Source organism: Hyperoodon ampullatus, assembly GCF_949752795.1.
Source record: "Hyperoodon ampullatus genome assembly, chromosome: 12".
Lineage (NCBI taxonomy): Eukaryota > Metazoa > Chordata > Mammalia > Artiodactyla > Ziphiidae > Hyperoodon > Hyperoodon ampullatus.
The window spans coordinates 11,326,245-11,354,098 of NC_136925.1; the positions used below are offsets into that span (position 1 = coordinate 11,326,245).

The 27,854-nt window shown below is 40.6% G+C and overlaps 1 protein-coding gene across 1 annotated transcript in view; it reads left to right on the top strand.

The window, feature by feature from the left end:
* Positions 1–27,854, top strand: part of COL9A1 (collagen type IX alpha 1 chain) — a gene marked incomplete at both ends in the record, with an annotated part of 83,927 nt that overhangs the window by 14,209 nt on the left and 41,864 nt on the right. The window contains 13 exons of the mRNA XM_079716709.1: positions 7,648–7,731; positions 8,439–8,459; positions 9,793–9,867; positions 10,128–10,163; positions 10,299–10,361; positions 16,431–16,484; positions 16,749–16,784; positions 19,117–19,140; positions 19,507–19,560; positions 20,880–20,933; positions 21,578–21,610; positions 22,370–22,426; positions 23,833–23,886. Coding sequence (XP_079572835.1) covers positions 7,648–7,731; positions 8,439–8,459; positions 9,793–9,867; positions 10,128–10,163; positions 10,299–10,361; positions 16,431–16,484; positions 16,749–16,784; positions 19,117–19,140; positions 19,507–19,560; positions 20,880–20,933; positions 21,578–21,610; positions 22,370–22,426; positions 23,833–23,886 — 645 coding nt within the window. The remainder of the gene's footprint in view (positions 1–7,647; positions 7,732–8,438; positions 8,460–9,792; positions 9,868–10,127; positions 10,164–10,298; positions 10,362–16,430; positions 16,485–16,748; positions 16,785–19,116; positions 19,141–19,506; positions 19,561–20,879; positions 20,934–21,577; positions 21,611–22,369; positions 22,427–23,832; positions 23,887–27,854) is intronic.

The following is a 27,854-nucleotide window of genomic DNA, read 5'->3' on the forward strand; positions in this document are numbered from 1 at the left end:
CAATCGGGCTTACATTCCTTCTAGGGAGAGGCGATGAACACAGATGAGTAAATGAATATGTTTATAGTATGCCAGGTGGTCATAACTGCTGTAGAGAAAAAAGAAGACAGTTGGAGTGCCTGGAGAGAGAGCCTCCTTGAGAAAAAGAAAAACAAAAAACATGAAGGAGTCGGGGGAATTAGCACATATATACTATCTGAGGGAGGAGGATTCCACAAAGAGAGAGTGAGTTAAAGAGACTGCGTTAGTGTTGTCGGCTGTCTTTGAGGAAAGCATGGAGACCAGTGTAGCTGGGATGAGATGGAGAGAAGCAGGCTCTGAGGCTGGAGACGGACCATGATGTGAAGGTGAGAGACACTGTCAGCACCCTGGCTTTCCTGCCATGTGTGAGATAGAAAGCTCTCAGATAGTTGGGCTAGATAAACAACATGTTCTCTTCTTTTTAAAGCATCTCTTTGGCTGAGTTTTGACAGTATATTGAAGAGGGAGATAAGGACAGAGCATTTAGGAGCATCTTAAGAGGAGATATCTTTTTTTTTTTGAAGTATAGTTGATTTGCAATATTGCATTAATTTCAGGTGTACAGCATAATGATGATTCAGTCTTTTTTCAGATTATATTCCATTATAGGTTATTGTAAGATATTGGGTATAGTTCCCTGTGCTATACAGTAAATCCTTGTTGCTTATCTATTTTATGTATAGTAGTTTGTATCTGTTAATCCCATACTCCTAATTTGTGCCTCCTTTCCTCCTTCTCCCCTTTGGTAATCATAAGTTTGTTTTCTATGTCTTTGAGTCTGTTTCTATTTTGTATATAGCTTCATTTGTATTATTTTTTAGATTCCACAGAAGAGTTGTGCCATATAATATATATTTGTCTGTCTCTGTCTGGCTAACTTCAGTTAGTATGACAATCTCTAGGTCCATCCATGTTGCTGCATATGGCAAAATTTCATTTTTTTAAAGACTGAGTGATATTCCATTGTATATATGTACCATATCTTCTTTGTCTAGTCATCTGTTGATGGGCATTTAGGTTGCTTCCATGTCTTGGCTATTGTAAATAGTGCTGCTAGGAACATTGAGGTGCATGTGTTTTTTCAAATTAGGGTTTTCATTTTTTTCTGGATATATACCCAGGAGTGGGATTGCTGGATCATTCTGTAGGTTTTATTTTTGTTTTTTAAAGGAACCTCCATACTGTTTTCCTTAGTGGCTGCATCGGTTTACATTCCCACCAACAGTGTAGGAGGGTTCCCTTTTCTCCACACCTCTCCAGCATATATTACTTGTAGACTTTTTGATGGTAGCCATTCTGATCACTGTGAGGTGATAGCTCATTGTAGTTTTGATTTGCATTTCCTCTAATAATTAGTGATATTGAGCTTCTTTTCATGTGCTTATTGGCCATCTGTATGTCTTCTTTGTAAAAATGCCTATTTAGGTCTTCTGCCCATTTTTCAATTGCATTGTTTGTTTTTCCATACTGTATTAAGTTGTATGAACTGTTTGTTTTGGATATTTTGGATATCAATCCCTTGTCAGTTGCATTCTTTGACAATGTTCTTTCCCATTCTGTAGGTTGTCTTTTCGTTTTGTTGAGGGTTTCCTTTGTTGTGCAAAAGGTTTTAAGTTTGATTAGGTCCCATTTGTTTACTTTTGCTTTTATTTCTTTTGCCTTGGGAGACTGTTCTAAGAAAATACTGTTATGATTTATGTCAAAGAATGCTTTGCCTATGTTCTCTTCTAGGAGCTTCATGGTATCATGCCTTATATTTAGGTCTTTAAGCCATTCTGAGTCTATTTTTGTGTATGGTGTGAGGGTGTGTTCTAATTTCACTGATTTACATGTAGCTGTCCAGCTTCCCCAGCACCACTTGTTGAAGAGACTGTCTTTTCTCCACTGTATATTCTTGCTTTCCTTGTCATAGATTAATTGACCATTAATTGGTTTATTTCTGGGCTCTCTATTCTGTTCCATTGATCTATGTGTCTGTTTTTGTGCTGATACTGTACCACACTGTTTTGATTACTGTAGCTTTGTAAGATAGTCTGAAGTCTGGAAGGGTTATATCTCCAACTTTGTTCTTTTTTCTCAAGACTGACTTGGCAATTCTGTGTCTTTTATGGTTCCATATAAATTTTAGGATTATTTGTTTTAGTGCTGGGAAAAATGTGATGGGTATTTTGATAGGGATTGCATTAAATATGTAGATTGCTTTGGGTATTATGGCCATCTTAACAATATTAATTCTCCCAATCCAAGAGCATGGGATGTCTTTCCATTTCTTTGTATCATCTTCAATTTCCTTCATCGATGTTTTATAGTTTTCAGAGTATAGATCTTTCACCTTCTTGGTTAAGTTTATTCTTAGGTATTTTATTATTTTGATGCAATTTTAAACAGGATTTTTTTTCTCTTTCTGATATTTCATTATTAGTGTAAAGAAACACAACAGATTTCTGTATATTAACCTTGTATCCTGCTACATTGCTGAATTCATTAGTTCTAATAGTTTTGTGTAGAGACTTTACGGTTCCCTATACAGAGTATCATGTCCTCCGCAAATAGTGACAGTTTTACCTCTTCCCTTCCAAATTAGATACGCTTTCTTTCTTTTTCTTGTTTGATTGCTGTGGCTAGGGCTTACAATACTATGTTGAATAAAAGTGGTGAGAGTGGACATCCTTGTCTTGCTCCTGAATTTAGCAGGAAGGCTTTCAGCTTTTCACTGTTGAGTACTATGTTGGCTGTGGTTTGTCATAAATGGCCTTTATTATGTTGAGATATGGTCCCTCTATACCCAGCTTGGTGAGCATTTTTATCATGAATGGCTGCTGAATTTTGTCAAATGCTTTTTCTGCGTCTGTTGAGATGATCATGTGATTTTTATCCTTTGTTTTCTTAATGTAGTGTATCACATTGATTGATTTGTGTATGTTGAACCATCCTTGTGGCCCTGGAATGACTCCAACTTTATCATGGTGTCTGATTCTTTCTATGTATTATTGGATTTGGTTTGTTAATATTTTGTTGAGGATTTTTGCATCTATATTCATCAAAGATATTGGCCTGTAATTTTCTTTTTTCGTAGTGTCTTTGTCTGGTTTTGGTATCAGGGTGATGGTGGCCTCATAGAATGAATTTGAGAGTGTTCCCTCCTCTTCAATTTTTGGGAATAGTTTGAGAAAGATAGGTATAAGTTCTTCTTTGTATGTTTGGTAGAATTCCCCAGTGAAGACATCAGGTCCTGGACTTTTGTTTGTAAGGAATTTTTAAAAAAATGACAGATTCTATTTCACTTCTAGTGATTGGTTTGTTCTAATTATCTGTTTCTTCTTGACCTGGTCTTGTCAGTCTGTATGTTTCTGGAAACTTGTCCATTTATTCTAGGTTCAATTTGTTGGTGTTATTGTCACCTCCTCTCTTCAGAACTCTATCCTTCAACCTCCCCATCTCTGCTTATGAAAACCTTAAATGCCTTCAGGTCCCTCCTTATGTATTCCATGTTATATGATCCCCTTATTGATGACCTTAGCCAGAAATATATCTTTCTCATCCCAACTGCTGTCGTATTTATTTTCAAAAACATTTTTCAGCTTAGATATTGTCCTACACACTAAACATTTTTGTGTCTCCCCTACTATCTTTCTTGAAGCACATGAATGTGCTATATAAAGATACGCTGACTTAAAAAATGAGTCAAAGACTAGTTGCCAGTCTGCTAACTCCAAGTCCACTGCTTTCCCCTTTCGCCATTCTGCCTCTGCCTTTGGTGTGATTTGGATGAGTGTTGCCCACTCATATTTAACCACATTCTTAGCACTAAGTCTGGAACTGCACAGCCTAGTCTACACAGAGTTAGGGGAATTTCTGATTTTGTCGCAGCTCAGAGCCTCATGCTCAGCAACCAGGAAGCTTCACCTAGAGGAGGCCCCTTATGATGGTAGAAAACAACATATCATCATAAACTGAAAAGAAGCATGAGATCTGTGAATTCAAGTATTTCTTTAAATCTTTGTTGCTACTGACTAGACAAAAAGCATAAAGAATCACCTCTCCTATTAAAGAATTTATCTTTGAAGGGCTAGTTTTTAGGCAATGTATATAAAATTTAATCATAATTCAGTTTTCAAAAAATTAAGCCTTGTGCCATTCTGCTTAATATAGAGTCAAGTTCCATAGTTTGTCACTAAAATTCTCTCTCGGAGGAAAAGGTAGTTGTCTGCTATTAGTTTTTATTTAGTTCTTCTGAATGGCTTAAGTACCTTATTAATATCTGTCAATAACCTAGCAAAGTAAGTAGAAATCTCTAGCCCTATTAAAAGAGTAGAGAGTTGGGGCCAAAATTCCTTGGTTTAATGTGTTGTCACCTGGACCCTACTCTAGCTTAGCAGATAGAATTATACCTCAGAGTCCTACTGAAAAGAATTGGATAATGATGAATCTAGGCAGATGTAAGACACCTTACACTCACACAACTCAGTTTGCCTTGAAACAATGCAGAGGTATTTTATGTTGAGAAATATGGATTGTCCTAGGGCCTTTCATGTTCTGCTTAACAGACTAAAAGAAACTTTTTACTTTTTATTTCTCTACTTGTATTTTTTTTTTTCGTGTCACATACTGTAAGCCCACTATGGGGAGGAGAATATCTGGTTCCTGTAGAATATTTCCTTAGTGCTTGGCTTATACTGGGACTTGAAAAATGTTTGCTGATGGACTAAATTAAAACATTAGTCACATATGTTTTGTCCATGGGTATTCAAAGTGAAGAATGATTCCAGGTATGAAAATGAGAGATGTGTGGAAATCAGCATTTTAGATGTATAATGAGAGTGACTTTTACCAGGGAACTCTGCCAATCTTCCTTCAAAATAATTAGCATGGAAATTGGAATTCATATTGTATGCCCCCAAACGGGTGTTGTATAGATGATTATTAGTGCATAGGTGGTGTTTATGTGGAAGTACAGATGTGTTCAGAAACCTCTGATCTGGGTGACACTCTGTCACAACCCAGCCTGTATTCACAGGTGAATTCCATTCCATTCCCCCTTATCCTGCACCACAACTGCATCGCGCGTACTTACACAGGTGTACCCATTTATCCAGACAGAATTACAGTTTTGAGAAAACAGCTTAATGAATTACTTTGCATTTGCAATAAGTAACTTTAATGAACTATCTAAACAAAGGATATAGGTTTTCTGGTTAGCCATATAATTAAAACTTCTCAAGGCGGTTAAGGTATGAATTATTTTTGAGAATCAAAGAATCACCCACATACAATGCATGCCTAGTTTGATACCAATTCACAAAGGACTTAGTGAATAACATTGTATGAGTGGTCTCTTTTATTTTGAGAGTCAGGGAGGGGGAGACACCTTTTCTTATTCTGGTGAAACTTTTATCTGGTCATTGAGGAAAAAAATCACATTTCCTATGTGATATTTTGTCATACACATGAATATGTAACTGCATATAGAAAAGGCTGCCAGTTTTAGGAGGAACAGTAGAAATTTTGCTTCTGGATCTGTTTCTGTAACATTCATGCAAGTAGGGTAAGTTTTGAATTCTTATGAAAATTTATTAGTCTAGTTCTGAAGTTTTCTAGTACATGTAGGGAATAAGTTTATGCAGTTTTAATTTCTAGGTCTGTCTTCTTTTCTATTCATCTTTAATACAAATGTTCAATCACCACATGCGTGGGTTACCTACTTAGAAAATCATGATTCGTTCTGGAGAGATGTTGCATTCTCCAAGGAGGCTGACTGGGATAGCAGAGAAAGTCCTTATTTTAGAGTCAGGAACATATGGAATGCCAGCTCTGACGTTTACGAGCTGTGTGACCTGGCAAATGATTTAACCCCTCTGAGCCCCTTTACCCATGTGCGACTGGCCTCCAAGAGATGTTGGGGGCAGGCCAGGTATTTAGTAGTCCTGAAGGAAAAGGTTGTTCCATTCTTTCATCTTCCTTTTACAGTTTCCTCTGCAGGTTGGAACAGAACCAAGATAAAATCCCTCCCAAGCAAACAAGACTATTCTGATGAAAAACAAAGTGTTTGATTAAAGTGATTTCCTTAGCTGCAAGCTATTGTGTGGTTTGGAAAGCAGTTCTTTTGTAGGATGTCAATATGCAATTGTTAAATAATTCACACCAAGAACACACAGGTCAGCATAGTTTTCATACAATTTGTAGATAACTTTCCATCCTAAAATATGTCTTGATCTAGCTGCTCATTTTCTTTTCATCTCACTTAATTTGTTTATCCAGTGTCCACACTTTCTGGAGAAAAGGCATAGTAAGGTTGAGGGAAACAAGAAAAATGGAGGAAGAGGAGAATTCCAGGGCAGTTAGCATCATGTGAGATGGGGCACCAATGCAGCAATGTCAAGGCTTGATGTCTTATTTTCACCCCTTTATAAAATTTTGGTTAACTTTCCCTTCCTCTGTGGGGACAAGGAAAGGACTTCATCTTTCATTCCTTCCAACTCTGATCTTCCATCCAGTTACTTCAACTCTGGATGCTTCTGTAACAATGGGAAAAATGTGTCTAACTTAATTCTAGATCCAGTAGATGGAGTCATTTTGGCAGGAGGGATGGAGTGCAAATCACCATTGGATGAAAGAAAAGAGATGACCTTACATTAAGTTACTTTACATTTAGATGACATTATGTTTAGATTTGGGAACTGGACATTTTCAGAATGCCAGGAGAATCAACTGACCAAGAAACATGGATCCAAATAGAAATGCCTGACAAGGAACTTCCTCATTGAAGAGGGTCCAGAGTGGCACGTGGTGTCAGGCTTCTTGTGTGGTACATCTTTTTTTTTTTTTTACCTTCTCACCTGAGGCTTCAGATTCAGACCTGGCCACTCTTCCTTTGTTCTGTTTCTCTCCTGTTCTGTCCTTCTTTCTCCCTTAACACCTGCTAAAAGGTAAGAAGTTGTCAAGACACACCTGACTTTCAATTGTCTAGGAATTTTATATCTCTTCAACCAATGAATTAGTTAAACTGAAGTCTTTTTTATTATCTTGTTTTTTCCTGAGTCCTGAATTTCTCTCATCCCCTCCACTCCCAGACCTTCCCATTTCCATTTTAAGCTGTGACACTCCGTGGCAAATGTCTAGCACGCATATTCTCCCAGGACCCAATTTTCCTTTCTCTACTTTATTCCTGGTGCCGCCTCTGTTTCTAATCTTTTCCCGTGTGAAGTGTTAGTGCATATGTCCTCTGGGATCCCATCCAGACTCTGACACTTATTGGCTTGTGCCTAGGACAGTTTCCTGTTCTCTCTGAGACTCATTTTAACCCAATCTACCTCTTGGACGTTGCGGTGAGGACAGAAATAGAAAGTCAGTGCCAGTGGTGGGTTTCCTGCCTAGGGCTGTGCTCGGGCAATGCAGAGCTAAAGTCATCTACATCCAATGACAGGAGAAAAGTGGGAAGGGTTTGCAGCCCATTTCCATTGGAAAAATGGTATTCAGGAACAAGAGTCCTGGTCCGCTGAGATGAACCAGTTAAGTTGGTGATCAGACACTTAACAATTGGGCCACACTTACAAACTCACCTCCTTTTTAAACGACCTGCTTCTGTGCTCCAAAAAGACCCGAACTGACTGGCTGCTCTTTCCCCAGTTTGAACTTCAGTGGATGCTGATCCATTGTGACCCACTGCGACCCAGGAGAGAAACTTGCCACGAGCTGCCAACCAGGGTAACAGTGAGTCCCTGGACCACCTGCAAAGACCACTTCCACCCAGCGTAGCTCTCGCCACCTCCTCAAAATCCCCCCTCCCCACTCTCTTTCTCTAAAGAATCCAGGCTTTGCAGCACAGACCAGATAGACTGTAAGGAAGCACCGGTCCCACCCACAGCTGGGCGGGTAGAAACCACCTTGGGGCGGGGGGTGTCTGTTTCTACCTTGCGTGGCTTACGACCCTCCCTCCTCCCCTCGCAAACATCTCCGCAAGAACACTGCCGGTCGCAGCCCTCAGTGGCACGCAGGCCATCGCCTTGGCTCCTAGGACGGCGGGACGCTGCCCTGGGGCGGGAGGGGCGCGGGCGGAACCGGCCTGAGCGGCCGCGGGGAAGGGGTTAAAAGGGACTGTTGTCATTCTATCCGTCCTCCCGGCCCCGCGAGCTCTCCTCCAATCCCCAGGACCCTCTCGGGGGCCACTCACAAACAGGAGGAACTCAGGCCTCCCTGTCTGGGGGCGCTCTTTGTGGGGACAAGCGCCACTGTGCGCGCGTGGAGGGCGGGCCCGGGGACTGGCGACGCGCGGCGGGGATGGCCTGGACGGCGCGGGACCGCGGGGCCCTCGGGCTGGGACTGCTGCTGTCGGGGCTCTGCCTGTGCGCGGCTCAAGTAAGTTGCGCGCGGCTTTAGGGGGACGCCTTCCCACTGTCTCTCCATCTTTTCTTCTCCAGCCCAGCCAGACCACCGACCTGGTAAGCCAGGGGGCGCAGCCGTCGGGGGAGCCGCGGGGAAGGTGCCGAGCATCCCGTGGGCTGCCGGGCCCCGCGCATCCTGCGGCGAGCACGGTGGGAGGCGGGGGCCCTAGGTGACCCCTACGGTCCCGGAAAGGGCGCCCCCTCGCCAACCGGGCCCCCGTACTGCAGGCTCAGGCCGTGGAGGCCGGCGGAGGCTGGAGGCCGGGGTTTAATTTTCAGCCTGACTGCTCCTCCCCCTCCCCCTCCCCCTCCCCTCCCCTCCCCCCCTCCCCTCCCCCTCCTGCCGCGGTCCAGAGCAGCCCGGCGGGAGTGGGCGGGGCTCCAGCGAACTCTGCATCCCGCCCGCTGTGCCCGCCGGTCGGTGGGGGTGGACCCGAGGCCCCGACTCGCCTCGAAATTTCAGCAGCTTCCCGAAGGCTGGGCGTCTCCTCCCTCCGCCCAGGACAGGACCCGGCGGGGCAGGGGCGCCAGCGCCGTTTGAGGTTTCACTTACAAAGACCCCATTGTAACCTGTCTGGTCCCCGGAGTTTAGAAAAACCAAGTTTTCCTTGATGAAAGAAGCTTTTTTCTTTCTTTCTTTCTTTCAATTTAGAAGAGAGAGAGAGAGAAAGAAAAATCTCACATTCCTAAGCAACGTGTGCAAACTATTTCAGAGGCCAGCTTCCCCTCTAACACCATCAAAGCTGAGCTGTTTGCAGCCGATAAAAGGGGTCACACCCTAGGGTCAGCCTGAAATTTGGGGTGTTTTTGAAGCGAGGTGCCCAGACCTCCTGCAAGAGAATCGCTGCAGGCGGATCTGAAAGGAGGCCAGGCGCTCGCTGGGTTTCACCGCTTCCCCACCCCATCCTCCCTTGTCTTTCCCTGAGAGGATTCCCCCAGCTTTCTCCTGAGCACAGGAAGGTCTACAGAATATGACACCGTAGTTGATCTGGGCTGGAGCGCCTCCGCTTTGGCCAAAACACTGACCCGCAGTCACCGATTAAATCGAGGTGTTCAGCGACCACCATCTTCAAGGTCGAATCCCCTGAGGCAGAGGCCTCCTCTCCCTCACAAGCCCCCTTCGGTTGAATGCTCTGTAGACGTGAGGCCTCCACCCTGGGGGCCTGGATTGTGCTCTAACCTCACTGTCAGCCTCATTGAGAACCTTGAGGAAGGGAAGAAGTTCCCTTGGAAGTTCGATCCCCGCGTGTTATGTTGGGTTCAAACCCCGGCCTCTGCAGGGCAGTGTCTTTACTGGGACGCGCGGCGGGGGGCGGGCCTCGGGCCCTGGTGCCCAGTTCCGCGTCGTTGCCCCACGTGCTCCACTAACCCGTGTGCGCTCTCTTGTCAGAGGGGCCCCCCGGGTGAGCAGGGTCCTCCGGGGCCGCCGGGCCCCCCTGGAGTCCCGGGCATCGACGGCATCGACGTAAGTGTCACCTTCCCCCAGCGGCTCGGGTGGGTTCTTGGAGAGCGCCCGGAGCCCCCACCCAAAGGCGGGATGGGACGTGGGTGAGCCTGGAAGCCTGGGAATTTCGGAGGGAGGAGGTCACGTGTCCTCTGGCCCCGGTTGGTCATGGACCAGCACCCTTTAGCCCGTCCCCGTCCCCGATTTGTGAGGGATTCTCCCGGAGGGGTCCCCAGCGCCCCCCTCTCACGGACTGCTCTCCCTTTCCTCCTGTCCTCCAGGGTGACCGAGGTCCGAAGGGTCCCCCGGGCCCCCCGGTAAGTGGATCAGCGCCTTGGCCCTCCACTTCCTTCCTTCCGACGTGGTCTGTAGCCACGTGCGTCAGAAGAGTCTCAACTTTGCCCCCTTTTCTCTCCTTTTTTCTCTCCCTGCCTCGCGGCTTCCCTGCCCAGGGCCCCGCGGGAGAGCCGGGAAAGCCGGGAGCTCCGGGGAAGCCTGGAACGCCGGGAGCAGACGTGAGTTGTGGGAACTGGGGGCGGGCAGCCGGGCCCAAGGCGTGTGTGCGTGCGTGCGTGCGTGCGTGTGTGCGTGCGTGCGTGTAGAGAGGCGCAGGCTGCAGGCATGGGGCTGACCGTGGTCCCAGCTTAAGCAGGCCTGTGGCCCTGAACTTGGCCTTGCGCGCGGGCGTGGCATGGACGTGGCCGTTTTTGCGCATGGGTCTGCGAGGGTGGAGGCTCCGCGCAGCTCCCTGGGGAGAGCACGCAGCGCTGGAGTTTCCTGCTCTCGGAAAACATAGGTGGGTACCGGTTCCTGCCTCTAACCGTCCACTGCCCTGCTCACCCGGTGCCAGGGAGGAGGGATCCGACTGGCCTCTGCAGGGGGCTTCCCAGCAAGCCGTCTCTGCCCTTGCCTTCCGGCACCGCCTAAATGCATTTAGAAAAAAGAACCTGCAGGGGAAGGTTCTTGGGGTTCTCCTAAATCCCAAGGAAAAGAGAAGAGAAAGATGCTCTTGAGGGGAGGGTCTGAAGTGAGTGCGGGTGGGTGGGAGCAGCCCTGGGGCAGGGAACTGGTCAGTACGCGTGGAAGAGGAAATTCAAAACTAGTCTTCTCTCTTTCCACGGGTGTTTTCTTGGCTGACATCACTGACAGAAATAAGCTGACTAGGGTTGCCTGAAGACCGGGAGGCAGCAGCCTCTCCCCAGCCTACCCACCAGCACACCTGCCTCCCCCCCATCGGAGGGACGCTCAGATGCTGAGCTGTGTGATAAACCTAACACTAAGTAACATTTCTTCAGAGTAAAAGGACTTCAGGCCTCTCGGCTTCTCTGTCCGTACACTGGACTAATATTTATTGAGGCCTCACTGCAGGCCACTCCTTGACTTTGCTGCTGGATACGAAGTGAAGTAAGATCTGGCACCTGCTCTCAGAGAACAGACAAGGCTGGGTCCATCAAGTTATCCTTCAAGTTACCATTTCATGTGGTTTCCCCGAACTAAGGACTTTTCTAAATCAAAGAAAGCACCCGAAAACCTATGATTATAGACTCCGAGAAGTTTTGACTGGAGTTTAAGACAGAGCCTTCATTTTGAGAAAAAGAAAAACCACACAGCTAGATGTTAGTGGTTATTAAGATGTGTTTCTTTATCAAGATTAGCATAATGAAAATATTTGTGCTATTCATTGCCTTAGGAGATATTGACTTTGTTTTATGCTTCAAAGGCCCTAGTTTGAACTTTCTATGTATGCAAAGTGGCAGTGCATGAGGTTCCCAGAGACTAATATTTGTATAATACGAAGTGAATATTAGCCTGATATTAGTATAATACAAACGGAAATTATATAACTTGTTGGCTATCAAGCTTTTCTTGGAAACTCCGTGAATACTTATGACACATTATAACAAAAAAAGTCTGATAAATACGAGGCCACTAAGTAAACCAGTAGCCCAATATAGGTTGGATTTATTTCTGCATTCCTTTGAAATGTGGACCTTGTTTTATGTGAAAAGAAAATTGATGATTAAATGACTATCATTATTACTGATTTTTGTGGTGGTTGAAGCATAAAACAATGGCCTGAAGTCTTGTCTCACTACTGAGTTGCCATAATTTCAGACAGAGGAATTATCTGTGTCCTAATTTCGTGGTGCTTTTGTAGCAGGCACAACAAATTCTTCTTTACCTATAAAGAAGAATAAAGACAATGCCTTGTTTTGCTTTATAAAGTAATTTCCACACTTAAACAGAAACTTGGGATAAATAACTGAAAGGTCTTCAAAATCTTTAGAAGTACAATGTAAATAACACTTACAAATTGTTTTTTTTTTCTTTGTCTATAGTTGCAGTACCACAGTGCAGATTTCCAAATCAGATTTCCAAAGTTAAAAAGTGTAAAATAGTAAGGTTTCTTATATCATAGAACTTTGACCCTGGAAGGTCCTCAGGGAGACACTGATGAGGGCATTGAATCAATCTTCTGGGACTGCAAAGGAAAGCAAGAGAAAAAGAAAAAGAGAAAGGAAGGAGAGATAAAGCAAGAGCTTCGTGTATGTGCCAGTATTTTGGGCATTTTAGAACTGAGCAAAAAATTAACCATACTAATTTGCATTTGAGTAGAACTTTTTTTTCAAATGCAGTCACAAACATTATTTCCTTTAACTTTACAATAAGCTGGAAAGTAGGTTTGGCTAATATTATTCTTCACAGATAAGGACACTGAACAATTATGAGGACAAGTAGTTCCCCCAGGGGCCCAGAGTTATTCAGTGGCTAAGATGGTGAAAGAAACCAGATTTCTTGATTTTTAGAGTCACTTTCTTTCCAGATAGCTTTGCCTCATGCAGATATGAATGAGGTTCTTAAATAGATGAATATTTGGAGAAAATAGGGAGAAAAAGAATGATAGTGAATTCTTGTTATCTGAATTACCAACCAAGAAATATTATATTAAAAATTCAATGGATAATACAAATATTTTAATTGATATTTTATAATTACTTGTAAATATTGGTATAAATTTCATGTTCACCGAATTTTGAAATGGAGCCCCATGCAACTTACAAGATCCTGACCTGAAAAGTTTTTTTATTCCACTCTTTGACACATTTGACATTTTAAATAGACCTTTTACCCTAAATTGAGAAAAGACCTTGAGACTAACGAAATACCAGAAACCGGATCAGAGTTTGCTGTTTGTCTCTGGGCTTGAGAGCTAAGTAAGTGGGAAAGCGTAAGTTATCTTTCTTGGTAGGTGAACCTAAGTGTAGTGGGGGGACCTGCACCCTCCAACCTTGGTTCATTGCAAAGTTGTATTTTTTGGTAATGTTAGCAAATGGTTAATCAGATGGTGTTTAGAAGAATCTGAAAGGAACATGGCTTAAAGGTAATTATCCTGAATCAAGTGGATTTTTGAAAGAAAATGTAAACGAGTCATGGCAGCTAGTCTTGTAGGATTATGTGTTGGGTCTCTTGAGCGGAGTGGTTGGAATGTTGGAAGGAAATGATTGTTGATGGCTGGTGTGCTCTGCCAGCAGCAGCAGGAAATTTCAGAACACAGTTGCCTTTAATATCCTCCCATATAGAACTTTATCTTCATTAGCATTCATATGAAAGCAATTCTTTCTGCCACTGGCAATATTTTCCTCTAGTCATTTCTTGGACAAATAAGAATGATTGCAAATTGGAGTTGTATGCATGCATCTGTAAATGTAAATTGTAGGAGATTTATGTACATACATATAAAATCCCTCCTTTCCTGCTAAGACTTTAGCAAGTTGATTCTTCTCCCTTATAGACATGAAATATTAAAGAGGTCAGAGCTTGGTTGTAAACTCTGCTCCCAAAGGACAGCTGTGCTGTTATGATTCATAACTTCTATTCTTATAGGCACTTTTGCTGTGGCATGCTTAGTGAGCTCTGTAAAGTAGTATTTTTTTTTCATTCGTATAGCATCCATCTCAGATACACAGAAGAGGAATTAGAATGGAATTAGGAATTATAGTTAAGTCATGCTACTTTTTACAGGAAAGAGGTTAGAACATCCTCTAAATGTATACAACTATCATCCCTGATAGATGTTATATGATTAGGATAGTGAGTAATAAAGAAACTACTCTGAAAGGTCAGTGTAAGTGGAAATAGTCAGGCAGCAAAAAAAAAAAAAAAAAAAAAAAAAAATGTGAGGGGGGGCTGTGAAGCACAGTGCCCGTGGTTCATACCTAGATGTTTTTGCTTGTTTATTTGCAGAACTCCTTCTGAATGAGGTTTTAAGCTCCCAGAGGGCCGGAAACATCACTTCATGTGAACTCTTCATCAGCATCTAGTGTAGTCTGACCACACAATAATGATGATAATAAGAACAGCTAACGTTAACTCAGTGTCCGCTCTGCCAGGCACTGTTGTAAACACTCTGTGTGTAATATCCCAATGAATGTTCAAAATCACCATGTGAGGTAGATATAAACATTATATCTATTTTACAGATTAGGAAACTGAAGCTACATACAGTTGAGCAACTTGCCCATGGTTGCACAGGAATTAAGTGCCAGAGTTGGGATTTGAACCAAAAGTAAAGATGATGTGGAAGGACAGGTGTGAAATCCCTCCACCCACAGGCTAACCCAAATTAATTTATTCAGTAGTCGTGTACTGAGTGGGTGTTAGATGTCAGGACAATGCGCTAGGATTGTAATGGATGCAGTCCTGTCCTCATGGGGCTTATGCTTTTCTACATGGCTATTTCATGAAAGAGTTCACTGGATCATCAGACACCAGGATATATTTTCATTAACTCAAAGAGCCTCCTAGTGATTAGACATAGTTTATCATGTCTTAAGGAAGACAGTATAAATAAGAAGTGACTGGAAGCAGCCTCCAGGGTATCCAGCCATTCTGATTCCTTATTATGGAGCTGAAGGTCTACCATATACAGTAGCTACTGTCCTCCAACCTTGTCAGTTATTTCAATCACTGAGTGAAGATGGTTAGCTGGCTGTGTGTGTGGGAATTGACCAGGATTGGTCTTGGAGGGTATATGCATAGAGTGGACAGTAGACGTCCCATTCGTCAGACATGCCCTGAGGTTTATAAAACCCATGTGCCCTATGTGTTACCAGAGTGCCCCTGAAGGAATGGTTTGTTTGCTGAAATACAAAAGCCAACGTTCCATGACCATAGGTGCTCAGCAACTAAGATGCTGGGACCTGTTCCCAAGTTACAGCGTTACAGTTATACTGGGGAGATTGAAAATCTCAGTCTGTCAAAAACTCTTCTGTGTGTGTTTAATAACTTTATTCTTTGGTAAATTTCCAGTAATTAACATTTTCAACTCATTCTTTTCTACTTCCTTTGATTCACTCTTTGGAGTCATGAGGGAAATTAATTGATGTAGAGAAACGTAAAAGTGGTGATCAGTGAAATAGTTTTCTATATAAGCTACATGAATGCATTTTATTGATATTTATGCAGACTATGACAGATTAAATATGGATTTTGGTGATTATTTTTAAGTAGGGCTTTCATATTTTCAAGGAATCCATCCCTCAATTAATATCATTTTAGTCTTTTTCAAAATCTTGATAATGTATAGGTTTTATAAGGTATTTATATTGTATATGCATGCATATATGTATATGTACATATATGTATATATATATATCTATAGATACACATACACATATTTGTCTTTAGCAAGGTGTTCCCTTCAAGATTACATGATAAATGACAACATATAAAAGTAAAGAAAAAATTAAAAAGATAAAAATGCACCTTTACCTGATGTGGAAATTTGGATGTACATGTAGTGTTATCATGCTTTGATATCTAATAAGTCAATTACTGTGAAACACATTTATAACCATCATATGTAAAGCTAAAGCAGTTATTAAAGCATCACTTCCAAACATTGTCATTTTCCCTACTAATTTTCAGTAACTGACTTAAATTCTACATACTGAGTGGCACACATGAAAATGTATACTTAATAATAGCTGTTTTACTAAGGGAGATAACCTAGAAACATACATGCTCTCAAGTGATTCAAATTGAAAAGTTAATGTATTCCATAAGCAGTCGTCATTGCTAAGATGACTAGAGAGCTTTAGATGGCTCTAAGGCAATAATGAGATTGATTAGTTTTAATTACTATTGAAGGAACATTTTAACTCTCAAGACGTTATTCAAAAGCTACAGAGACATACAGTATTTTTGTTTTATAAACGAAGTAAAGGAGGTACATAAATGTGGCTAAATGGCAGAGCCAAGACCTGTTGTCCTATCAGACTTACCTATTAGAACACTGTAACTATTATTTTGCATATTTCAAAGCAGAGACAAAAATGCTAAATTATTGAACCCTGTGATAAACAATGCATTTAGCAGGAAGTTAGGAATAGGATAGAATTTATCAACAGAAAGTAACTAACAGGCAGATCATAAGCATTAGCTTTGAGAAAGAATATGCAAAGGTATTTCTTTACAAATATTTGTAACCATCCTGTATATAATTAACAAATTAAGTAAAATTATCCACTTAGTGGTTTGCCTAAGGATGCTGTATTGGTTCTAACATCACCTTGCTTTATCAGGGATTAACGGGACCTAATGGATCTCCTGGCTCTGTTGGACCGAGAGGACAGAAAGTAAGTTAGCCACCTGGTATTAATTGCTGGTATTAATTAAGTGTGGAAGCATAATTTCATTGTGGTGTTTCCAAATCAACTAACAGATTAGTTGTGAAGTAGCTGAAATACACTTGTTCAACTAAAATCGTGTTTCAGTTGAATTAAATTACATCCAAAACACCAGGATGGAGTGTTGTAATGATCTCAATATTTACGCAGTTCGCCTACTTACATATTCATTCTACTGAAAGCTAAGTACAATGGAGCTATTTTTATTTTTAGGGAGAACCTGGCGTGCCGGGACCTCGTGGATTTCCAGTAAGTAAATGTAAAGTGATGTGGTTGATAATCTCCTATCTTTAGGTAAAATTCTGCCACTGTGAAATTTTTCAATGTAGTTTGCTACATAATACACATCACAAAGGAGTTTATGACTTATCTGCTGTGATAAGCATTCTGACTATGAGTAGAGAAATTTTAGAGCAATTTGAATGTATGGTGTAAAATACATACATCTGTTTGCAGGTGGAGTTTCCCAATAGACATCCCCCTCTCTGTCCCCACTGATGGAAAATGTTTCTTGCATTACAACAGCAAATCTAAGTATTCAGTGTTTAGATCTGGGCATCACACCACTTTCTTCACAACTGGTTTTATCTCTAATGAAATATTGGCTGTCAGATATGTCAGATATTATCAGCCACCTGGTTCCCTGGCAAGTCTTTTTCTACATTGCACAATCTGGCAGACTTGTGTTATTTCAGTCTACAAGAGAACTGGGTTCTCAGCCTGCTATCTTTTTTTCTGTTTTGCTCTTCATTCCTCTTTTTTTCTTGTCATGAATCTGTATTTTTCCTCCTTGTTTTCTATTCTCACTGTTTTCTTTGCCTTATTTCAGTGTCTGTCAACTTTTCCATTATAAGTCTATTTGCAGAAGTGAATATCTTGCTGGCTTTTCTCCCATATTTTCAGCTAAGAGCTCAACATCTTATAGAGATGCCTTTTTTTTTTTTTTAGATTTAGTGAAATTTATCAAAGCTCTAGGTCTCTGATAATGAAATAACTTATTGATTACTTTGGTATTGCCAAGCAGAACATTTATTGCCTAAATTGATCCACATATTAAAATGTTCAAATAGAATTAATTTTTCAAAGAATGGCTTAAAAAATTCTCACTTATCATTAAAACACACTGCTCATGTGAAATTCATGCTTGTTGTGGCTGCCTAAATAATTAGAAATAATAATATCATTATCAGAGGATGTACACTGATTCCACTGGGTGTTTCATATAAGGATATTTTAGAAAAGGAAGTCTGGAGGTATAAGCTATCAGGAATATGGTATCAGAGACAGTTATGAATACAAGGGATTCAAGCCAACAGAGGAGAGGAAACCCAAGGCTGGGAGACTGACCCTGGAAAGCACAGAGAGAATAGGGGCTCTAGGTAGCTGATGCTCAGTTTTATTAAGTTCAACAAGTGTAAAATTAGAGCTTCTTATGTACTAGGCCCTGTGCTTGGAATTGAGGCTGCGAGGCTGCGGAAGGCGTGGTTTCAACCCTTGATTACACGCAGTTCAGTGTTGCTCAAGAGATAGAAAATGTAAAGGAGTGTGAGTTGGGGTGACCAGCTCTAAAATAAAATTCAGCATACTAAATTAGGATCCATTGGAGGTTATTTCATGAGTGACACCATTTCATTTTCAGTATCTACTGGATTTGGTGTCTGGACATATAGCCCTACCTGTCGAAGGGTGTGTTTCTAAACCCTTTTCTTCTCCCCCGCCTCTCTGTGCTAAAGGGAGAGAACTTTAGGAAGTTCTCTCCTAAACTAGGGAGAGGAAGTTTGGGGAACTTCCAAATATCACATGATAAACTTTAAAGCAGTATTGTATTGCTTTTAATGTAGGTTTCTTATAAAACATGACAAGTGATATCACTTATATGCAGAATTTAAAACATGATACAAGTGAACTCATTTACAAAACAGAAATAGGCCCACAGACATAGAAAACAAACTTATGGTTACTAAAGGGGGAAGTGGGGGAGGGATAAATTAGGAGTTTGGGATTAGCAGATACAAACTACTACATACAAAATAGAAAACCAACAAGGACCTACTGTATAGCACAGGGAACTATATGCAGCATCTTGTAATAACCTACAATGAAAAAAAATATGAAAAAGTCTGGTTGTGCCTGTTTGTGAGTAATGGTATTTTGGTTTTCTTTAAACAGAAAGTTTGGAAAAAATATTACTGGTTAGCTTAGACATCAAAAGAATATTTGAGGAACTGAAGCAAATTTCTTCCTTTAGAAGTGGAGCCGTGTTTGCTTTTCTTTACCCAGTCCTTTCTGTAGAATGAACATCTTATGTTTATTTATTGATAAACTTTATTGTTTATTTATTTATTTATTTATTTTTGCTGCCTTGGGTCTTAGTTGCAGCACATGGGCTCTTCGTTGCGGCACTCAGGCTTCTCTAGTTGTGGCATGCGGGCTCTCTAATTGTGGCGCGTGGGCTTAGTTGCCCTGTGGCATGCGGGATCTTAGTTCCCTATTGTTTATTTTTGAGCTGAGTTATTTCTGTGTCTGTATTTACACTAAGTATGGGTCACGTACCGTAACAACTTTTATTTTAATGTTTTAGGGCCGTGGTATTCCTGGACCTCCTGTAAGTATTATCTCTTGGTTTGTTTTACATAGTCTACAAAAATGGCCCATTTCTCAGATCCCAACCCTACTCTCCAACTAACACTGTACCCAGTGGCGTTTATAGTGTCCTACCTGAATGATCTTAGGGGGCTACTATGACAGCACCCCTATTCTGCTAAAAGTATTTTATTAATTTAAGGAATTTCTGTTAATTTAATTAATTTCTATATAAGTAATTAAAATTTGGTCAAATGAGTCATCTCATTGGAAACCAAAGCTAGCACAGATACGTAATTTGAAGTCAGTTTATCGTATTTGATATCACTTGTCATAGATTGTAAAAACATCCGTAAATCACCGTGTCCCTTTAATTTGTTGACTGCAGGGTCCTCCTGGGGGAGCAGGACTCCCCGGAGAGCTTGGCCGTGTTGGACCAATTGTGAGTACACACACAGTGCATTGATAGACATTTGCTGATTTAACTGAAGATGTTACTAGGGAAGGCACATTGCCCTAACTGTATGCTTCCCCCTGCAAATCCAAGAAATGGCAGATGAATTTCATTCCAGTTTATGAGATTGATGAGGACCAGGGTAATAATAATGCTCCCTCGTTTTTGTAGAGTGATTTAAATTTTTTCCCCGAAGTTTTCAGCTAAACTTTTCTTCCCAACTTCTAGAATTAGTGATCAAGTAGAGAAGTGTCACCTTCGTTGTACAGACTCTCAGCCAGGATTGGGGTCCAGTGTCTTTTTTATTAGTCTCTCTGCAGGAAATGAAGTGAATAGTCTAAAATTACTACCATGTACACTTATGTTAGGATCATGAAATCATAATCGAACTGGCAGAACTTAACTTTAGTCAGTAAAGAGCTGAACTTCATGGAAGAAATCGCTGGTAATGTGTTTGATGCTAATATTCAATAAATATTCCAAAAAAGTTGAATCATTGACGTTCTCTGAACGATAGATAATAGTAAATCCACTGAGAGTCTGTAGGTGCTACTGTTTGACAAATTTATTTAGTGAATGATGAATGAATATGAAATGATTGTAAAATTGATCGTCAGATGCTTTTGACTTCTTATGATAGAACATTAGGAAGGAAAAGATGTGCCAGCAGTGAACTCTGGATATCAAGTCTAACCGGACTCCATTTTCATCTGAATGGCTTATTTGAACTTAGCCATCTTGATCTTCTGTCGCAATTGCAAGAGCGTGCAGTGACAGACCGAGTGATAGCTTCTGGGTGAAGAGCCCCAGGGGTGGCTGGTCCTGCAGAGGTGACGACCTTCCCTGCTGCAGCTTCAGGCAGGCACAAGCCTTCCTTGCTGCTGTTAGCTGGACAGCACTAACAGTATTGGCTGTTCTGGTCCCCCTGAAAATCAACTAGAGAAATATGTAGTGTTTCCAGTTTGTTGGCTGTTCTGGTTCCCCTGAAAATCAACTAGAAAAATACGTAGTGTTTCCAGTTTGTTTGCAGAGTAGATAAAGTGGTCATCCCATAGAGAAGAACTGGCTTTTTCCCCCAAGTCTCCCTCTGCCTTGTCTTATTACTTTGGTGAGACCGGAACTCCTTTATTCTTCTGGTTTTGTGGAGGTAGTTGGATTGTGGGTCCCCCATCGATTTTGGTGGCAGGTCCATGCAGGCTGAGCTCTGCAGGGTTTCTAGGAATGTTAGTTTCTCATGCCTCACCAGTTTTATGCACTATGTTTTGACATGTGTATAACCACTGTGTCACAATTTTCAAATAACTTAGGGTGACCCTGGGAGAAGAGGACCACCGGGCCCCCCTGGTCCCCCGGGACCCAGCGTAAGTTATTTGCAGCTTGAATTTCTCTGCGTCTGAGAGTTGGGATTAAAGAAACCTAAGAACCAAAAATGGAAGTACCTTTAAATAAAGTCATTGTCCTAAAATTCCAGAATGGTTATGATTTTTTCACTCATTCAGAGCATGGTCTTTTTAGGCCAGAATAGTAGAGAAATCACAATAATTTAAAAGATGGTTTTCACAGGGAATGGTTTACTCATTGTATTTGAAGTGCTTTGCGGCTCGTGATTTCTCAAATGTTCAAAACTTGGACATATAAAGGGAACATTTTCAAAGGAACTAGTTTTTACAAAGGATTTACACAGTTAAGTACTTTTAAAAATGCAGTTAATTAGGAGATTATCCTTATTTTTAATTTACGATTTAGAGTTCTCCATATTTTCTGTTCTCTCATTTTATTTCCCTTCAATCCCCTGAAAGAAATAATCTACTGCAATTTAGTTTTCTCCAAACAGAATAGGCCAAGTCAAGTTTTTAGAATGTTAGCCTATTATATGCTATTTATTCCGTATAGGTTATTGAACAAATACATTGATTGTATTTTTGTCCAATGAACTTTCTGTTATTAGTAGTTTGAATTAAAATATTTCACTATATTCTTAACTTTAGTATTTTCTTTACTTTAGGGAACAATTGGCTTTCATGATGGAGATCCATTGGTAAGATGTTTTCCTTTGAACAAAGTACAGTTTAGGTCAAAGACCAGGAATTCTGTTTAAAAGGTGAATTCTCTTTAAAATGACCTCACTGGAATATGTTGTATTTCTGTCTTTTACTTTACTCAGATAGCAGAGCAGTCGGCTGGACTGGTGAACTGGTCACTTGTGTACACTCAGAAAAACCGTTTTTCATTATAGAAATATCTTTTTTTCCATAATCTTTTTACTTTATGACTAAGACATGCTTTTTCACCAGAGCACCCCAATGTTAGAAGATAGAAGTCAAACAATCCCCTCTGAGACTTGTTTTACTTATAGACTAATATTCAAATGATGTAGGAAAACTGCATTAAATGCAATTTTGGTCCATTTGTTGGGAGGACGTGACCCTCAGGACAGAGCAGTTTGGAGTGGGGGGCAGATGGGAGGGGACAAAGGTCAGGTCCTGGGACAGTGGCCTGTCTGCAATCATTTTATTTCTTTAGCAAGTTAAATCTGAAGTAAATATGGCAAAATAGTAACATTCATTAAATCCGGGTGGCGGATACGTGGGGAAAGGGTTTGTTATGTTCTCAGTACTTTTGTGTAAGCTAGGAATATTTCCGAGTTTGAAAATAAAAGAAGAAAAAGGAAAGGCGGTAGTCAGAGTTATTTAATGAATATAATTGAATTGGGGTTCTGTAGCTGGAATCCTAAAGGATGTACCATTTTGTCATAAAGTAGAAGCTCTGGTTTACTGTCTTTCTGTCTCTCTGGCAGTGTCCCAATTCCTGTCCACCGGGTCGCTCTGGATATCCAGGCCTGCCAGGCATGAGGGTAAGAGAATAATTTCCATGCTGTATTCGGTTTTCTGTTTTCAAGAGTATTATCCACAGGGAAAGTAGAGCCTTTCCTTGAAGCACTGGTCTTTCTGGTGCAGAGTGCCCACTTTGATGGATTAGGCAAGTCTGTGTCGCTTATTCTGTGGTTCTTATACAGTCCTGGAGGTTCCCGCTGGTACCCTGACAGACACAGATGCTTGATTATTCAGTGCTGTTCAGGGAAGAAATACCAGTGAAATGTTTTGGATGGAGGGACCCTCCAACACCAAATGAAGGTTCAGAAGTTTGCTCCAGTGATGAGAGATGCGGGCCAGGGATGGTACACATGATGTATGTGAAACTGTTTTAGTTAAAAAGAATTGGAAAAACTGTGCAAACTAGAGAAGAAAGGAGACTTTCCAGAAGTGTTTTTCTCTCACTCTGCCATCATAACTACTTCAAAATTGCCCATAAAAATAAGAGAATAAATACCAAAAGCTGGGGTTAAATGGCTTTCTCTCTCTAGTCCAGACCAGGGAAGTTCTGCCAAAGATCTGAAAGGCTCCGAGGCCCTGGGTTTCCCACTGTGATTTTCGTGGAGGTTAGCTTTGGTGGGTTCCCATAACTGCAGAAGACTTGGGCCTGGCTCGCTGTCTTGTTTTTCACAGAGACTTGCACCTTTGGTACAAGAAAGGTTCTGAGGAAGGAAGCTCTGACAGACTTAATTTCAGAATGTTTATTTCACATTTGCCCCATGTCCCTGACCCGAAGCACACATATGCTTAGAACAGGTGGCTTGACAGTGAAAGATGAGGATTTCTGCTCATGCTCTGCAACCTTCATGGGCTGCTGCTTATAGCTTGTCACCTGCACTTAAACTGTGTACAAGAAGAGGCAGAAAGTCGTGTGTCTGGGGAAGCCCTTCTGCTTCCAGGAAGGAGACGGGCACAGAGGAAGCAGAGGGTTTTCAGGGGAGCCTCCAGACAGCAGGGAGTAGCCCGTTGGGTGGGTCAGCCATCACCTCTGGAGAGTGAGTTACTGATGCTGGAGAAGACTCCATGCCCTTCGCCCAACTGTGGGAGGGAGCTGAGGGGGGAGGGTTAGGGACCAGCGGGCAGTGAGTCATTGCCCAGTGGCTGAACTAGGTAACGGGGTGTTTGCTATTCTCGAACAGAGTTTGCCTATTAACTGAAACTGATATTTATTATATACTGTGGTCATGTAGCCCACATGGTGTTATTAAGGTCTTCTAAGGCTGTCATTTCTCTGAAGTAACCTTTCTCTTAGCAGCATATGGACATAGATTTGGGGGCAGCAAGGTCACTTTATGAGCCTTCTGACCACTTTCTGTGCCAAACTCAACACGTTTGTTTGCTTGTCTATTTATTTATTTCTGTACTTACGTACTTTTGCATTTGTTAGGGTCATAAAGGGGCTAAAGGAGAGATCGGTGAACCTGGAAGACAAGGTCACAAGGTAAGGACAATGAATATTTAGTGGGAAAATTGTGATTAGGAGGTCGTGATCACTTTCATTATAAAGAATTATAAGGGGGCTTCCCTGGTGGCGCAGTGGTTGAGAGTCTGCCTGCCGATGCAGGGGACACGGGTTCGTGCCCCGGTCCGGGAAGATCCCACATGCTGCGGAGCGGCTGGGCCCGTGAGCCATGGCCGCTGAGCCTGCACGTCCGGAGCCTGTGCTCCGCAACGGGAGAGGCCACAACAGTGAGGGGCCCGCGTACTGCGGAAAAAAAAAAAAAAAAAAAAGAATGATAAGGGATAATAAAAGCATACTATTTTACACTTCCTTTTCCAGTGATGATTAACAAGTTCTCAGTAGATGCATCAACATTCTGATGAAGCATCATATTCTAACATTGTTCAGTTACAAAAAAAAGAACAAAGAAAGCACCATACCCTTTCATTCTTTCCCGTATTGCTACCCCTTGCTTTCCTTTTCAAGTCAGTCACGCTCAGCTCTTTTCCTCGATGGTTTTGATAGTCAAATGTTATTCTAGCTGCTTGTTCCACTCCACTAAACAAAATTTTATGACAGGAGTATAATTTTATGACAAGTGTTGCTGAGACTAGCAAACAGGGAAGTTGGTAATTGGCTCATAGCTTCTCATCTTAAGTTCTGAAATAATTTATCTGTTTGTTTCTGACCTAATTTCAGTGTAACTTAGATTTTGAGTAATCTGGAAGTTAGCATTTGGCACTTATATTATATCCTGGGTAGAAACTGAAATCCACAGCACAACTTGCATTGGGGCTGGCATGTCCTGCAGAAAATCCAAGGCTGAAATTTAAAGCAAGGTGACCTATTTGCCTTTTCTTTTCATCCACTAGGATGAAATCGCTTCAGAGTAACTCAGAATTTGACTTCTTGTACGGTAGAATTTTAGTTCTGGTTAATTCCATAATATTTTACAAAGTCAAACTGTTCTTATCAATGCGGGTCTTCCAGACTTTGTTCAATATGTCCTTCTACACCTTTATTGGGTGGCAGAAGTCTTTTTCTTTAGAAGTTAAGAGCTTCAGAGGCAATTTATTAGTACCTTCAGGCAGGCATTAATATTCCTTTTTTTTGGCCGTGCCGCAGGGCTTGCAGGATCTTATTGCCCCGGGCAGGGATCGAACCTGGGCCCTCGGCAGTGAAAGCATGGAGTCCTAACCACTGGACCGCCAGGGAGTTCCCAGGCATTAATATTCTTGAACTCCTTAGGTAAAGCTGTTGAACAATCTCAGATAATGAGGATAAATAAGCCAATTTCCTGTACCTTATTACAGTATGAACATTCATTTAAAAAGTCTTTTATTACTTAGGCTCTGAATAGTGAAGGCATTTTATTTATCTGGCATATAACAGCTGGGTTCTTGATGTCAAATTGGAGAAAATAGAAAAAAAAAATCAAGTACTTTGAATTTCTCTGTGTGCTCATTCCTCCATTGAATTTTTCAATTTGTAATTTAAAAAAACCAACAAATATTTATTACGTACCCACTATGTGCCAGGGTTTATTCTAAGCGCTAAGGGCGCAGAAATGAAAAAATGTCCAATATGGCTAAATTAAGTATGATATATCCATATAATAGAATATCATCTAACCTCAAAAACAAGTGTGTAGGAATATTAAATCACACCAAATATTCAGGAGGTAATATGTATAATAAAGCAGATTTAGTAGACTTCTGCTATTTTTGATGCCCTGCATCCCTTTCTCTTTTTTTGGGTGACCTCTTTTCTTTGGGGAACTTCCACTTCCCCATCCCATGGGATTTGGGAATGGACCTGTCAGTCAGGGTATCTCTCCACTCTCCCATGAAACTAGCATTTTTGAGACCTATACAAGTTAGTTATCTGGACTTTCAAATTTGGTTTGGTCTTCATTGGGGAACCCACAATTTTTTTGGTGTGTTAGGTAACTGGCCAAAATTTTCATTAAAATTGTTGAAAATTCCTTTAATTTATTTCACATGTTTATGTCACTTAAAACTTTCAGTGGTGTCTTTGAAAATCGGCCTATGAAGATAAGATAGCTCCTTGAACAATGAAACTTGAAAGGGCTAATAGATGCTTTTAACTGTAAACTGAAAGCAGAAAGATGAAGAATTATGAGACTATGGGCCTGAAGTTTGCTTTCAGATTCACAGTTCTGCCTTGAGTTTAATCTACAAATTAATGAAGATTTTAAAAATTGTTTATAAAGATAATGAGTAGTCAAAAATCTTTCAGTAAAATGGTAATAAATTGCTATTCCTAAATTTGTTATTTAGCTTTGTGGTTATTGATTAGTTTTTGTGTGCTATTCATCTGCTGGTGAAAAATTTCAGTCAAATACATTACTCCAAGGTTTATCAAGAATCTATGGGAAAATACTCCAAAAATCTGCTAATGAAAAATTACAATCACTGTTGATTATCCGCTCCATAAACTAGCTTATTCACTGGCTTTCCGATTAGGACCATCTCCCTCCACTGTCAATCTTATGTTCTGATGGAATGTAATCTGAATATAATTATGAGACAAAGATCCACTATGTAAGACTCTCAGAGTTCATTCAAAAATCAAGTGTAAATTATTTAGGTATAGCCTAGTTCTTTGCATTAGATGCCCAAATGTTCTATATTAACACTGCTACTAAATTTTTTGTATTTCTTTGTGTATGTGTGTGTATGTGTGTGTTTGTGTGCAAAAATCTCTATGTATAAAGTATAGCATGTGGAGTAAGAAAATGGGTGAATTGAAACGTAATAAACAATAGAACTGGATTTTAATCTACCATTATGAACAGATATCAAAAACTAAGAATGTTTCTCATGATGAACTTCACAATTTAAGTTATTCATTACCATAGAAAATGTAGAACAGTATATCTAATTGTGAAGAGTAAAACCTTTGTCAGAGAGAAAATAACTTTTTTCCCAGAGTCCATAAAGTAATCTTTCTGTAAGAAACAGTAGTTGGATTTCTGTTTAGAATATCCTAACATTTTAAAGTATATCAGAGATTATAAAATTAGTATCAAAAAGTTAAACCAATAATTAGTTAAAAAACATAATGGAAGAAGATTCCATTGGCAATAACCACCAGGTAGTCAAAATACTTTAGAACAAACTTAAGGAGTATTCAACAAAATGAAAAGAACAAAACTTTATTGGTGGAAAGAAAAAGAAAACGTTTTGACTAACTATGAAGATACACTGAGTTCCAAGATGGAAAGACTCAGTATTGTGAAGATTCTAACTCTCTCTATATAATCTATTAATTTAATGAAGTCCTAATACAAAGCAAGCAGTGTTTTTGTGAAGATCCGCCCAACAATTCCAAAGCTCATGTGGAAGGGTAAACATTTAAGAAAATCTGAAAATAAGAGTAACTAGAAATGAAAAATAAAGGTAAAGGAATTCTCCCAACCTGAGATTAAAGTGTATTATAGAATTTCAATAATTAAAATGTTGTGGTATTGACACCATTATACAGCAGACCAGTACAGCTGAATAGGAAGGAAGTCCAGAAACAAGTATATTTATCAATTTAACATACATTAAAGATGAATTTTTCAGCCTGGGTGGAGAGAATCTATTATTCAATAAATGATATTGGATAGAGTGCCAGTCATCAGGGAAAAAAAAGATTTCTACTGTATATTTACATAAAAATATATTACTGATAATTAAAAATTTCTATGTAAGAAATTAACTATAAAGTTACTAGAAGAAAAATATAGATGAATATTTATATATTTGGGGGGTGTCAGAGAAGGCTTTTCTGAGCACCATCAAAGGTAGAAGCCATGGCAGGAAAGACAGATTTAGATTTAAGTACAATTTAAAAAAAACTACATGGTACAAAAACTATAATGAAAAAGTTAAAATGAAATTCATAATTTAAAATATTATAGTTTAAGGAAAAGTTTGCATAGTGTGATCACACTTTCTTAA